The sequence below is a fragment of the Asterias amurensis genome, chromosome 11 (assembly GCF_032118995.1).
Source record: "Asterias amurensis chromosome 11, ASM3211899v1".
Lineage (NCBI taxonomy): Eukaryota > Metazoa > Echinodermata > Asteroidea > Forcipulatida > Asteriidae > Asterias > Asterias amurensis.
Window position 1 is genome coordinate 13,076,791 of NC_092658.1, and position 14,677 is coordinate 13,091,467.

Sequence of the window (14,677 nt, forward strand, 5' to 3'; positions counted from 1 at the left end):
AATCACAGTGTACACGTGCGTACGTAACTTGAACTCCAATTCATGCTCTTATGATAATCATGGATGTGTGGGAATTTCGCGGGAAAACAATAATAATAACAATAGTATTTTTTGTTTCAATTACCATAATTTCAATATAGCCCAGAGCTAGCTGTGTATAGCCATGGTATAGCCCAACCACAGAACAGCTCCTTATGGCGCCCGACTCAAGTCAATACAGTTCTCAAGAAAGTTAACAACCCCAACCCCCACCTTTAACAAAATAAATAAAATAAATACACCAACATTAAAATAAAAAAATAAATAGATATAGAATAAAATCAACCAATCAACCTTTCAATCAATTAATAGAAGTCAATCAATACCACACACCCACTCGCTTTGAGTGCACTGCACTTGACGTTTTCAGTGCATTGCACATGTGGCCATACTGCCAAAAGACCCATGTGGCCCTTGCATGTCTTAAACCAAAGTTTGTATGAGAGAGAATGGATCTAAACAAACAACCAAACACCCCAACAAACCAACAACGTCCCCCCCCCCCAAAAAAAAAAAAAAACAACAAACCAAAACACAAACGAACAAACAAACAAACAAAACAAACAAACAAACAGACAGACAGACAGACAGACAGACAGACAGACAGACAGACAGACAGACAGACAGACAGACAGACAGACAGACAGACAGACAGACAGACAGACAGACAGACAGACAGACAGACAACCAACCAACCAACCAACCAACCAACCAACCAAACAAACAAACATACAACAAACAAACTGAACAAATAATAAAACAAACAATAAAACCCTGAAAATATAAATTTATTCCACAACTGGATTGGAAACTGTGGACAATTCAGATAAAGATGTCAAACAGTTAGTTTTAATTCAAAATGTAGTCCATTTCAGAAAGTTTACCTAAATTTTTCAAATAAGGTTCAATCAAAAAAAACATTTTGATTATGCTTAACTGTGTTCATAAAAGTATCCAACTTTATAACAAACTTGTTTTTGTTAAATAACACTTCAAAAATCTATGCATAAAGTAATAAATTAAATAAACCATGCATAAAGAATGCAACTTAGACGAAACGCACTAAAAATCAAATTCAAAATTGGTATAGAATTGATTCATGCACGATTTAAGAAGCTGAGAGACTTTGAAATATGTTTCGTCTTAGAGTATTTAAAATTTATTGGTTGATACAAACTCAATGACTTTGCAAACAAAAATATCACACAAATAAAGCCTCAAACCTTTAAGGTGCATGAACAGTCTATGGTGATAAGAGCTTTTTAAAAACACAAACATGAAGATATTTGCAAATTCATGAAAGCAAACATTGAAAGACAAATATTGCAGCTAAATGAAGTGGCTTAAGGGAAATTGCAGTGCATGAACATTGCATGAAATTTAAAACTTGTATCAATCTATAATTATGCTGGGATAAAGCCTCTACGGACCAATGGCTTAATCATACAGCTGACCAAAGAGCAAGGAACAGGGCTGAAATTCAGCTCTATTCAGTGTGGGTGATTTTCAACTGCACACAATTTCTTTTTTTGAAGACCCTGGACACTATTGGTAAATTGTCAAAGACCAGTCTTTTCACTTGGTGTTCTCAACATTTGCATAAAATAACAAACCTGTGAAAATTTGAGCTCAATTGGTCGTCGAAGTTGCGAGATACTAATGAAAGAAAAAACACCCTTGTCACACGAAGTTGTGTGCTTTCAGATGCTTGATTTCGAGACCTCAAAATCTAAACTTGAGGTCTCAAAATCAAACTCGTCGAAAATTACTTTTTTATCAAAAACTAGTTCACTTCAGAGGGAGCCGTTTCTCACCATGCTTTATACCATCAACCTCTCCCCATTACTTGTTACCAAGTAATGTTTTATGCTAAAAATTATTTTGAGTAATTACCAATAGTGTCCACTGCCTTTAAAAGGATTTTAAGCGCAAACAACAATGCAAAACGACACACACATTAATTTTGTGATTCACAATCTTATCAAAATCTTTAAATTGCACATTAATATTTTTATAGAATACAAAACGCAAAACGTAATACAAAATTGCTCAGCAGAAAAATTGCTTGTACTTTCACACTTAATACAACACACATAATAAAATGAACTAGTAAATTTTGAAAATTTGTTGGGCAAGCATGTATTAAATGTTATAAAATGCCTGCGTGAGAAAAAAATGATTCAAGTTATTTTTTCAACAATATAAATTTGAGTGTTGTGTGATCCACACCACAACACAATGTCCAATCTACTTTCATGGACAGATTATGACGGTGGAAATAGGACAATCAAAATCTACATAGAAGTTGCTATACGACAGTTACCCATTGTATGGCTTCTGACTGGGATTGCGAACGGAGATATTGACAAAATAGGGAGACTGCCAACATTAGGGCTAAATAGCTCTGTTGGTAGAGTGCTGGCACGTTAATCTAGAGGTTGCAGGTTCAAGTCCTGCTCTAGGGAATTTTTCTTTGTTAAACCCCAAATCATTTCAACATTTATCCAGTCAGTTTCCCCTGTGGTTTATAACTTGAGATGTTAGCAAAAAGTCAAATCTGACTAAAGTGATCTCTCTGCTGCAGCTTCAAATTTCAAGAATGTATCGTAAACTTTGATGTGATCGGCAGTTACAGCTTGTATGTCTTCTAAATGGCACCCCCTAAACAAAGGTTTTGAAAAAATGGGAAAACTGCCAACATTAGAGATAGATAGCTCAGTTGGTGCAGCGCTGGCATGTTAATACAAAGGTCGCAGGTTCAAGTCCTGCTCTAGTAAATTTTTCGCCGTTAAACCCAAAATCATCTAAAATCTACAGTTGGTGCAGCGCTGGCATGTTAATACAAAGGTCGCAGGTTCAAGTCCTGCTCTAGTAAATTTTTCGCCGTTAAACCCAAAATCATCTAAAATCTACCCAGTCAGTTTTGCTGGTGGTTCGTTATGATACCAATATTGTTGGTAAACTACATAACAACGTGTCAGGGAGAATAAATTTAAAACCAAAGTGCTTGCAGTGTCATATTTAGAGCTTCCTAAACTCCAGTGTAGTGGACTATATTTGTGTTGCGTAAGGAGTGCCAAAAGGGGAACAAATTTTTTAATTTCAGGCTACTTTCTGACATCAGGAGTCTTTCGCTGGGTTTTCTTTGTGGATGGGTTGGCAATGGGGTACAGTGATCTCCTCACTCCTTTTGTCTTGACCGTCACTGGTGATCGCGGTTTTGTTGATCTATAACTCTGTGTAGTGCTGCCTGGTACCCTCTGGGATGTGACCTTTGACCTGGTGGGTTCATGGGTTAATTTCTTGGGATCTTTCGGTTTGGGCTGATGTTGTTCGTTGCTGATGACAATTCCATATTTGGATGGTCTATGAACAAAAAAATGTAGGTTTTAAGATGATATTATACCGATCCTGGAAAACAAGTATTGTTTCTCAAATACACCATGAGTGATTTGAAATAGAAGAAAGTGCATTGTGGCCAAGCGGTCCAGTACAAAAGACTCAAATTCTGGTGGATAAGTCATCGGGTATGGGTTCAAATCCAAGTCAGGACACTTGGGCAAGAAACTACATCTGTTTCTCTTCACCCAGGAGTAACAGGATACATGTGATTAACAATAGGGCAAGATACCTCATGTGGTAAAGCCCCTGCACGTTAATCCAGAGGTGGCAGGTTTGAGTCCTGCTCTAGTAAATTTTTCTTCATTCAACCCCAACTTCGAACTATAAAACTTTTAAAAGCCAATCTGACTAATGTGAACTACTTACCTGTAGGTGTTGGCACTTGCTGGTCTTGCAGGTGACACTTGGCTCAGGAGTGGTTTTAAAATTCTATGAGAAAACAAAAAGAGGGGGTGCTGATATGAACATCAAGGCATGCTGTGGACCACATCATAATAATGAGGGGAACAATATAACAAAAACAATGTTGACATGACTGAAACCCTGTTTCTACACCTATTTCGCACATGCATCCAGCAGTAACTGTCTTAATATTACATGATGTTCAAAACTAATTGTTATACCTTGCTAACAAACTGTGAAATTTGATTGGTCGAGAACCAATCACGTGACGTGCAACAAAAACGCATGTTACATGGCTCTGGGTCGGGTAACATGAAAAGTGATGTACACCGGTGTACATCACCTTGATCGTTCCCAAGGTTGGTCGATTTTCAGCGCTGTGTACGAAACAACCATGGGTTCGAGGGAACAGTCAGGAATTGTTTCTTGCTCATCGTGATAATGTTTGAAGATAACAACAGAACTTTGAGAAGAGGAATATTAATGTTACCAAGGTATAACAAAACAATTGTTGCACGCTGTGATTGGGGTCCATGGGTTTTGTACACCCTCGGGGGAAAATGGCACCCGAGGTGAGGGTGCCAAGCGTGCAACAATTGTATAATGTACAGGTTTGTAGTTTTATTTCACAAGTAAATTTCAGTCAAAGCAACATCAGACAAATTCACAAATTTACACTCACCTTCCTTCGGCAACGCTTCTAGGCCTACCCCTAGACATGCTAGAGAGTCCTCCAGCTGTAACTTTCTTGTCTCCAAACACCCTGGCTTCAGCTACTTTGGCTTTCTTCTTCCTCTCTAGGGCTTTGACTGTAGCGGCTGACAGCGGTCGCATGGGGGCAACATCCTGCTGATGCAGTACCTAAAATAGATTGTGAAGCGAGTGTTACACATAGGCCTGAATAATAGTTCGTGGAGGCAACAAAGACAATAGACCCTTCCCATGAAATATGTAAATAGCACATAGCGCATGCGCACTAACATTTTGGTTGGCAAAACTGAGGGATATCGCGCTGTTTTGTACACGGCTAATGGCTGCGTGACGCAGGCGCGATTGCGCGTCTGCTTAGTGCACAACTCTATGGCGTGTGCCAACCAACAGGGCCTGTACGCATGCGTGAAGGTAATTAGCATATTTCATGGGAAGGGTCCATTACCTGCATGCCCCCTGGTCATTGCCTTGGTGCCTTTGAAATGCTCCAGTAGAAATTTACCATTTCCTCAAAGGGTACCCTTATCAAGGAGAAAATACAAAGGTGCTCGTGCCCTTTCAAAAACGAAGCATACAGGCCTGGTTATAATTTTTGTAAAGAAAACTGTCTGTATATCTTCTACTCTAAATCACATTTTGGAAAATTAGTTTGGGATTTTTCAAACGAATGAAGCATCTCTAAGTAGTAAACTAAGGGGGGGGGGAACTATGTGTAAATCTTAATGTTTTGATGAAAATAAGTTTACCCTGCTCTTCCTTCCTTCTTTTTTATCCAGTTTTCTAGACTGTGTGATGATGTCCATTCTCTGGGATGCAGTCATGGTGAAGAAGATGTCATACAGATCATATTGAGCTGCACGTACCTACATGCAAGATTTGCAAATAAATTTATGAACTAGCTTGAACAAAACCAAAAAGGTTGACTAAAAACAATGCATGACAATGCAACACCTAAAAATTCAAGACCAAGTACGAGAACTCGACTCAAAGGTGCAAGACCTGGGCCCAATTTCATAGAGCTCCTTAAGCACAAAAAGCAGCAAACACAGCAAAACTATGCTCAAAAGAATAAAGTTACCAGCCAAACTACCATGTCGCATGAACAATTCATTGCTGGTATCCTGCTCATTTCTGCTTAGCAGAAGTATATCAAGCAATAATTTCTGCTTAAGCAGCAATTTCATGAAGAGTGTAAGCAGATATTTTCTGTGTTATGATTTATGAGTTGGCTCTTTATACATTTTGATGTAACTGATCAAAGCCATCCTGAATGTCTGTCAAGTCCTGCTGTAGTCAATATTTCTTTATTTAAGCGAAAATTATTAAAATGGTTAAAACATTTATTATGTCAAAAACAGATGTTGGATAATTACCTGGGCAAGCACTCTCTCAGCTAGTACCATATCCTGCATGGACATCACGCCCTGCTTGATAGGAGTCTCGGAGATAAACTTGTCTGCAAAAGCAACGCTGTCCTAAAACAATTTAAACAAAGGCGGAAAGGTCAATATAAAACAGGCATATAACTTCATGGGCATCATAGAAACGTTCTCAGTTCAGAAATGCTCACATTATTGTTTTGACTTACTAAGGGATGTGTACTTTTAGGTGATGGGAAAAAGGGGGCATTGCCTCAGTATGACTGATATTCTCAGTGATGAACATGTATGTGTTGAACATATTTAAAGCCATTGGACCCTTTCGGTACAGAAAAACAAAAAAAAGTTAACAGATTTACAAATAACTTACAGGGTTAACAGAAGGTAGTGGTGAAAGACTTCTCTTGAAATATTATTCAATGAAATGCTTTACTTTTTGAGAAAACAGTAAAAAAATATCAATTCACGATTGCGAGAATTACGGATTTATTTTAAACACATGTCATGACACGGCGAAACGCGCGGATACAAGGGTGGGTTTTCCCGATATTTTCTCCCGACTCCGATGACCATTGAGCATAAATTTTCACAGGTTTGTTGTTTTATATATAAGTTGTGATACACGAAGTGTGGTCCATGGACACTACTGTTTACCGAAAGTGTCCAATGGCTTTAACCCTCGAACAAGATATTCTCAAAATAGGGAGACCACCAACAAAGGGCTGGAAAGCTCAGTTGGTAGAGCGCAGGCACCTTAAACCAGAGGTACCGTATTTTCCTGCGGATAAGACGCGTCTTATCTGACTTATTAGACCCCAAAAACATCGATGCGTCTTATCTTTCGGTGCGCCTTGTCTGCCGACGATTGATTTTTTTTAATGATCACTGCGTGAAACAAAAAATACCTTCATGTCCAGTTCAAATCAACGATCTTTGTGTGAAGAATCTTTACTCAATAATGCGGTCGAACAAGGCTATTCAGACACTGTGACCGTATTTTCGTTCGAACAATGCCGCAATCCCCCAGACGGTCCAATTATTCCAACAATGCTGCAACGTGTTTATTCCCCATGACCGTGCTTTCATTCCATTAATGCCGCAATGCGTCTAGCTTTCGGTCCAACGGACGTCGGCAGTGTACAAACGTTTTTCTGTGTGGCCGGGTATTCGTTCCGAAAACGATTGACAGTCAATAACTTCATACAAACGTCATTCACCCAACCGCTATTGTGTGGTAAACTTTGAGGGTTTATTTTATTTTATTGCTTCAAAACTTCGGGTAGGAACGGTTGTTAAAATCATGGTTGCCCTTGCATGAAACTTGCCTGTAAAATCAACGATGTCCAAGTTCAGACTCGAAAATCTCTCAAAACGACACAGAAAATTAGCCCCAAAACGCAACCGTTCCGAGGTCTGTAAATTTAATCACGCAACACAAAAGCAGATATCACGCCTATAGTCGTTGTTACTGCGAGTGTGACAATAAATACAAGAAACATTGAACGCTAGAGGGCGTTTTGAAACATTGTAATAGACCTTTTCGCAAATATCGGGGCGCGCGCGTAAAGCTTGGAATTAGGTGCATTGTGGTCTAGCTGGTAGCAAAATTTGATTCATATCTATCCCACAATGCACCTCATTCAACAGTCTGCGCTTGCGCATTGGTATTTGCGATAAGGTCTATAGCGTGGGGTTAAACGCCCTCTATTGGTAAAAAATACGTGAACCAGCAATAAACGCATTGAGACAAGACTCGACGTGTCTGGGCTAGACTGCGCCCCTGTCTTTATCCGGAAGGTCCCTGCCGCTAGATCCAGTGATTCCCTTTGGATACAATGAACGTGCAGCGATATAGATGCCCAATAGTCACTGCTCTCAAGTCCGCAATGGAATTTGACTGCATTATGTTGGCTATGTCTGGGCATGCTTGGGATCCGCACAGTCACGTGGGAATTTAGGCGCATTTCCAGGCAGCGCAAATGCGACGGCTTAGCGCAACCCGTCGGCGAACATCGTTCAATACGGTGCCCACGTGGTCTCCAACATCTGTTGTGCAATTTCGAGATTGAGCAGCGCAATCCACTGTGTACATGTGCATATTAATGTGCATGCAGCGACATCCCAGCCGGAGGATACATTACTACACCCACACGCTACGTCCGTCTGTCGTTGCAATGTATGTTTATCAGCAAGGACCCTCGTAGTTTGTGGGGACGTCGGATGGATGTGTCCAGGGAGGCATTGTGTTCATGTTGTTAATAAAATTAACTTCAGACAGTGCGTGGACCATGGTTTCTGCCCGCTGATTGGGCCGAACTTTATGTTGTTTACAATATACAACGTTGGCTGATAGGATAAAGGTCGGTATACGTAGGTTCTCAAAGGCAACAAATTACGTCTTTGTGTCAATGTACCGACAACGGGTGGCGCCAGGTGTTCTTTTGTTTGCGGTTAAACGTGCGCCTTGTGCGGTGGTGCGCCTTGTCTGCTGACGTTTTAATTTTTTTTTGTCATTTTAGCGTCCTGCGCCTTGTCCGCCGAGCGTCTTATCCGCAGGAAAATACGGTAGTTGGTTCAATTCCCCCTCTCTTAAATTTGTTTTTGTTCAACCCCAAATCATTGAAAATATTCAGGTGCACATTTCCTGCATTAGCCTATCAGTTAACCCCCATAGGACCATGTTTCAGCCAACCAGAATGCAGACAGAACCAGCAAAAGTTGTGCAAACAAAACAAACAATACTTTTATTAAATAAGAGCAAAGTTTTATCAAGGATACAGTATATCTTAAATGCCTTACTTTGATGGTTTTGATGGTGGCTTGAACTTTGTTGGTCTGGAAGATTCTCCTGGTAAGATAACCCTTTGAAACAGCTGAGACCCGGTCAAACTTTGCCTTCATTGTGGGTGAGTTTACAATCTAAAAAAAAAAAAACAGGAAGAGCAAAACAATTTTATCAACCATTCAGAATAGGCAAACCATACATTCAAATTTCAAAGTTGTTTGAAAACTTGTTTTTAAAAACTACATTTATTATTGCTGTGTTGAACATTACTAATAACACAATGGTTTGTAAGTAGAACTTTGTCAGAAGACCAGTTGCTTAAAAAAAATAAGACAAATACCTAAAAAGTCAAAGCAAACAAAGTAAAGTGTCTTGCTTAATGACACAAGTGCCAAGACAGGGACTCTAACCCACAATCTGCTGATCAGAAACACGAGAGTCCAGTGTTCTTAACCACTCGGCCACAACACCCAACGAAAGACTTTGATTTATTTGAGGTCATTATGTCCCTTTACCTTGCTGTATGGACTTTTGATCATCACTGGTGAACTGACGATTTCTTCAGCAGCAGGTGACCTAGCTGTAACAGGACTATTAGCCCCTCCGATAACGAGTCTACTGTGATCCCCTCCTAGGTAGAATGGTTCAACCACTCCTCCACTACCCACTGTACTGTTCAACGTTACATTAGGGGAAGTCTTTGTGATGACAGAGGGGCTCGTGTACTTTGATGGAATAGTTGATGATGGGGTAGGATGTGAAGTTATCTGTTCAGGGGAAGGCCTTGCTGGTTTTACACTTGATGGGGATGACTGTTTTGCAAATTGAGCTGTTGACAAGAGTGTTGTAACTTATAAGACAGAGTAAAAATAAAATTTAGCACTAACAGGTAATAACAAATGAGATTTCATAACAACAATAATTTCATCGAATGCAATGAAGAAAAACAACATCAACCAACGTTTATAAACATTCCCGCACAGTCTAAACAAAGGATGGTTATGAGTCAGTGCTGTGCAGCTGTAGTGTGACAAAAAGCCATGATCTTTATGCAGTCCACTACTAACACAGTCCTGTGTTAAAATAATCTTTTGCTCTGCGGCTTTCCTGTCCATCCCATTTTTGTTTAAGACTGTTAAACATCTTGCTTTAGAAAAGCAATTAGTATAAACAAAACTACAAAAATTGAATAATGCAATGAAAGTAATTTTTATAATCTAATAGATACGGAGCAAACCAAAATGGGGGCATTCACAGAGGCCAAAAAGGGTTGCTTTGAAATGCCCACTGACAAATACTAAACAAAATATGTTCAATACTCACATTCTCCAACATCTTTCTCTCCTTGATCAACCGTTTCTCGCAAGACCTCCTTGGTCAACCCTTTCCCATCATCTTTACTCCCTGTCATCAGTCCCCGTTTCTGACGAAACTGTTTCTCCAGCTCTGCCATCTCCAGCTGCAGCGTCATCTGGGCTTGCTGCTGCTCGATCAGCAACTGCTGCAATTGCTGTTGTTGCTGCTCTTCCATGTGCTTCCTCATCTCCTCAAAATAGCCCAGCTGCAGATGCAAGAGGTTCTCTTCTGTAAGCTCTGGACGTAAGGACGTAAAAAAAAAGAATAGTGTTTTCAATGTGAGTCTTTCTAATCCTTTGACTGAAGTAGTGGATGCCATATTTTTGTACATGTAAGACTTTGAAACGAAATGAAAAAAAAAAGGTACTGAACAAATACAGAGGCCACCAACGTAGGGCTGAAATAGCTCATTTTGTAGAGCACTGCCACTCAAAACTGGAGGTCGCAGGTTCAAATCCTGTTGTGGTCATTTTTTATCCGATTACCCAAAGTTGGTTTATCAAATTATGTGCACCCAGTATGTTTTAAAATTCCATTGTGGTAAATCATTTTTAGACAAAAGGGTTATATTACAAGATTTGGCAATCAATATACATGTACACAAAGAACATTTTTAGCGTTCGACATAAATTGTTGTGGTTCGTTTCAAGCTTTTCCCGGCGTGATACATTGTATGCCTAGAAAAAACTGCATAATTTCACAAATTCCAATGAGTTTTTTTAGGTGGACAAGCATGCAGACTGGTAACATAGCCATTAGCCCTGCCACACACAACTCGATGCAATATGAGAGCCACTTTGAAAACAGTAGTGCATTGCAGGGTTTTAATGTAAATACAAAATTTACATTAACAAAAAAGTATGTGATGCAGTTTAAAGATTTTGCACAAAATTAGAAAGAGATGTACCTTTATTTTGATGTACATTTTCTGCTTCTGATTCAGTCGTCACATTTTCTTTTGGTTCTATGGATGAAGTGTCAGGATCTGTACCAAGTTCAAGACTCCTTCTAGCAGGGGGTTGTCCTTCACTTTGTCCAAGACTTGCCTGAGGTGCCTCATTCCTCGCCTGGGCATCAAGCAAGGCCGGTGATGGGTGCTCCAGGGTGTAAGAGTTTCTCCGGACGCGCTTCTCAGGCGATGAGAAGTCATTCTCAATGCTACTCTTAGCAGATTCCTGTTTTGGGGACAACTTGGAGAGCTGGCTTGATTTAGTGGCAGAAGTGGGATTACGCTCACTATCTTCTTGACCTACAGGGGTCCCTCTAACTGTACCATTGAGAGTTTCCTCATTTGGTTGTGGAGTCTCAATAAGTGTATTCCAAGGGTCTTCAATATCTTGCAGAGTGGATGCAGCACTAACGGTCCTTAGGGTGGAAGGTAATGTACACGACTGACCCAAGGTGTTTGTGTACAATGTTGACCCTGTTGAGATGAACATGGACATGTCTCGATCTGTTTGGGATAAATTGCTATTTGGGCTTCTCTCATCAGGACTTTTCTCGTTATCACCCAACGTGTTTTCATTAACAGTAGGGCTGGGGTTCTCAAGAGGTGTTGATGAAGGAACTCCTGACACGTCTGAGAAGAAGTGGGATCCTGAAGGCGTTGGTAGCAAGGAGTACTCACCTAAGAGACTCAGGTAAGAGTCTTTTTCACCGAATGATTCTATATCATCTTCATCATCATTGTGGAAATCCTTAAGTGGAGGCATTAAGTGCACACCTGCCACTGGTGGAACTGGAATCTCTACTGAATCAGATGCTTTAGATTTGTCAGAGTCTCTGTTCCAAGAGCAAGCTAACTTGACACCAGTTGAAGAGCCTGACAGCATTGAACTTGATCCAGAAGCATTTACAGATCCAGATGTTAAATCTTGGTCACTCTTGTGCAGAACTGTTGATGTAGAAGATGTTGCAGGCGATAAAGTCCAGGCATTTGATTCAGATGATTCAATTCTATGAAGTGAAGGACTTCCTGAAGCAGTCACGTCAAGGGCTTTAGCCTCTCCTTTGCTAGAGGATTCTGAACTGTGCCCAGAGACAGAGGTTTTTGCTTTGGACACTGTGTCAAATGTAGCTTTAACTGCACTGTTAGAATCATCTAAGCTGGTGGGACTTTTACTGAAGTCGGACACTGCTATTACTGTCTGATTAAGAAGGCTTGCATCACTGCTGCTGCTTGTTGATCCTTGGGCACTCAGCACCTCACCAATGGGGTTTGTGCGCGGAGGAACTACATTAGCATCGGGTTTAGATGTGGGTGATTCTGGCAATCCTAGGTCAACACTAGGAATGCGTGATTCTACTCCTGTTGGATTCTCATTTGCTTCTGTGGATGTGTTTGGAAGTCTTATGAGATCCTTTGATTGTTCTAAACGATGTGCTTGACTTCTCGATGAAGTATCAATAACTTCTGACGAGTTGGTGTAGTCTACATTACTGCTTTGACTTGACGATCGTCTCTCCTGAAATATAAACCACAAATAAAGGGAAAGTTTCAAGAGTCATTGTGTTTCATAGTCTTTAGGAGACATAAACTCACAAGTTTTTTTTAGCTCAGTGGATTATTTTGGAAATCTAAGACAAACACTGCTAGTATCTCTACATTTCTTGTTAGACATGTAAAAAGCACTGGATGTTTTCTGATATATTTAAATTTAGCATTACCTTGTGACCAAACATGGCATTGTTCCAATCATTAATTAAATTTGTAACTCCCGAACATGCTTATTATTAGTAGGATTTGAAACTCTGCTTGGTGGAAATACTATATCTGGAAAGGTTTGCGAAAACACCATGTAATGACTATCTCTAATGAGTGAACCACCCCAACTCATTAGAGATAGTCATTACATGGTGTTACCGCAAACCTTTCCATATGCTTATTATTGTATTAATGAGTGAACCAGCCCAACTCATTAGAGGTAGTAATTACATGGTGTTACCACAACCCTTTCCATATATGCTTATTATTGTATCACTTTGAAATGGCACTGTCGGTCTTCCTTGCCTCCTAGTTGACCAAAGCTATGATACAATGCTGTCTCTTTTACCTCCATATTATTGACGATTGCCTGCACTTTATCAAGCAGTCTCAGGCGTTTTTTACTTGCTAGCTCCTGCTCTTTTCTAATAGCTGCAATCCTGAGCTGCCTCATCTCATGTCGCCGCTGCTCTGTCATCTAGTAAACAGAGACAGTCACACATTAACAATACTACAGGGATTACTGTGCAACAAATTAGCTAGTGGAGGCTCACCAGGCCTGGAATTAAGCAGGGACCATGGAGTGCATGATTTTCATTGCCCAGGTTTTGGCCTTGATGTCTCTTCAAATGTTTACCAGAGAATTTAAGATTCTGCAATGGAAGCGCCCTTTACAAAATAGCATTTCCCTCTCAAAGATGAAATTAAAGGCCTGTGCAGAAAACTGACGCCAAAACCATGCAATATGGTAGAACAATTCTCATAGAGATAGATATGGGTTCTTTTACATGCATTACACAACACATGGGATCAATAGCTTCATATCCAACCTGGTGGGCGAAGCTATTTAATGGTTAGGTGTCTCCATGCTTTAAGGACAAAAATGTCAAGACCGGGACCTGAACCCACACTCTTTAAAGAAATAACTTACAACTGGGGGAGGGATAGGCTTTCCATTCAATCTAATCAAAGACACAAAAGAAGAAGAGGCAGAAGCTGAGGAGGCAGAAGCTGAGGAGGGGTCTTCTTCTGGTTGTTCCTGTTTGTCATCATCCAGGAGCTTATAAGCAGAAATCTGACGCTCAATTGCAGCTAAAAGCTCGTCCATCTTGAACTCTTTGCTATATGTAATTCCTGTAAACACAAATATTATCAAGCAAATATTGAAATAGTTGCGATAATGTACCCCTCCCTCCGACAGCCGAGGGAGGAGGCTTATTTCAGGACAAAAGTTGCGAACACACCGTCGGCAAGAGGGTTATGTTATTGCAACTATCAGGACAAAGTCTTTACCGCAAAGATTGAAATACACAACTTGTAAATCAGTGAAGTAGATACATGTAATGTACAAAACAACATTTCTCCATCCTCCCAATGACAGTCTGTGCTCGTCGTAAGAGGTTTATGATTAAATCATGGCAACAAAAACAAACAACTCCATCCAAAGTAAAAATTAATAGGGGCGTACTACTAAACTAAGTACTTGTATTTTTTTTCAAATACTACACGTTTAGACCCAGTAACTGGGGAGCTAGATTCCTTTTTTCGAAATTTTGACATAATTGGTTGTGGGTGCTAGATTCCCTTTTTCGAAATTTGGACATTATCGGTCATCTACAATATAGTACTAGATGACCGATAATGTCAAAATTTCGAAAAAAGGAATCTAGCGCCCCAGTCACTGGGTCTACTACACATTATGGTTTTTTTGTGATACATAGACAGATGCAATTTAATTTGAACACAAATACTGAAATAGTAGGCCTAGCCCTATATATTGTAAAATTAAAACGAGATAAAATTAATTATTAAATATTGATTGGTTGCTGATCAATCAAATTAATTTATCATAATCAATAAACCAATAAATAAAAGACCGTGCTTATTTTTTTAAATAAT

The 14,677-nt window shown here is 39.8% G+C and overlaps 1 protein-coding gene across 2 annotated transcripts in view; it reads right to left on the minus strand.

Moving 5' to 3' along the window:
- Positions 1 to 1,171: 1,171 nt before the first annotated feature.
- The window catches only part of LOC139943895 (uncharacterized), a 29,385-nt gene continuing 15,879 nt past the window's right edge, over positions 1,172 to 14,677 (minus strand). For both annotated transcript variants that reach the window (XM_071940776.1, XM_071940774.1), the window contains exons 6-16: positions 13,710 to 13,912; positions 13,128 to 13,256; positions 10,982 to 12,539; positions 10,042 to 10,311; positions 9,234 to 9,547; positions 8,733 to 8,852; positions 5,928 to 6,029; positions 5,301 to 5,417; positions 4,526 to 4,704; positions 3,808 to 3,870; positions 1,172 to 3,405 (exon numbers count right to left, since the gene is read on the minus strand). In XM_071940776.1, the coding sequence (XP_071796877.1) occupies positions 3,147 to 3,405; positions 3,808 to 3,870; positions 4,526 to 4,704; positions 5,301 to 5,417; positions 5,928 to 6,029; positions 8,733 to 8,852; positions 9,234 to 9,547; positions 10,042 to 10,311; positions 10,982 to 12,539; positions 13,128 to 13,256; positions 13,710 to 13,912 (3,314 nt within the window). In that variant the 3' untranslated portion in view covers positions 1,172 to 3,146. The remainder of the gene's footprint in view (positions 3,406 to 3,807; positions 3,871 to 4,525; positions 4,705 to 5,300; positions 5,418 to 5,927; positions 6,030 to 8,732; positions 8,853 to 9,233; positions 9,548 to 10,041; positions 10,312 to 10,981; positions 12,540 to 13,127; positions 13,257 to 13,709; positions 13,913 to 14,677) is intronic.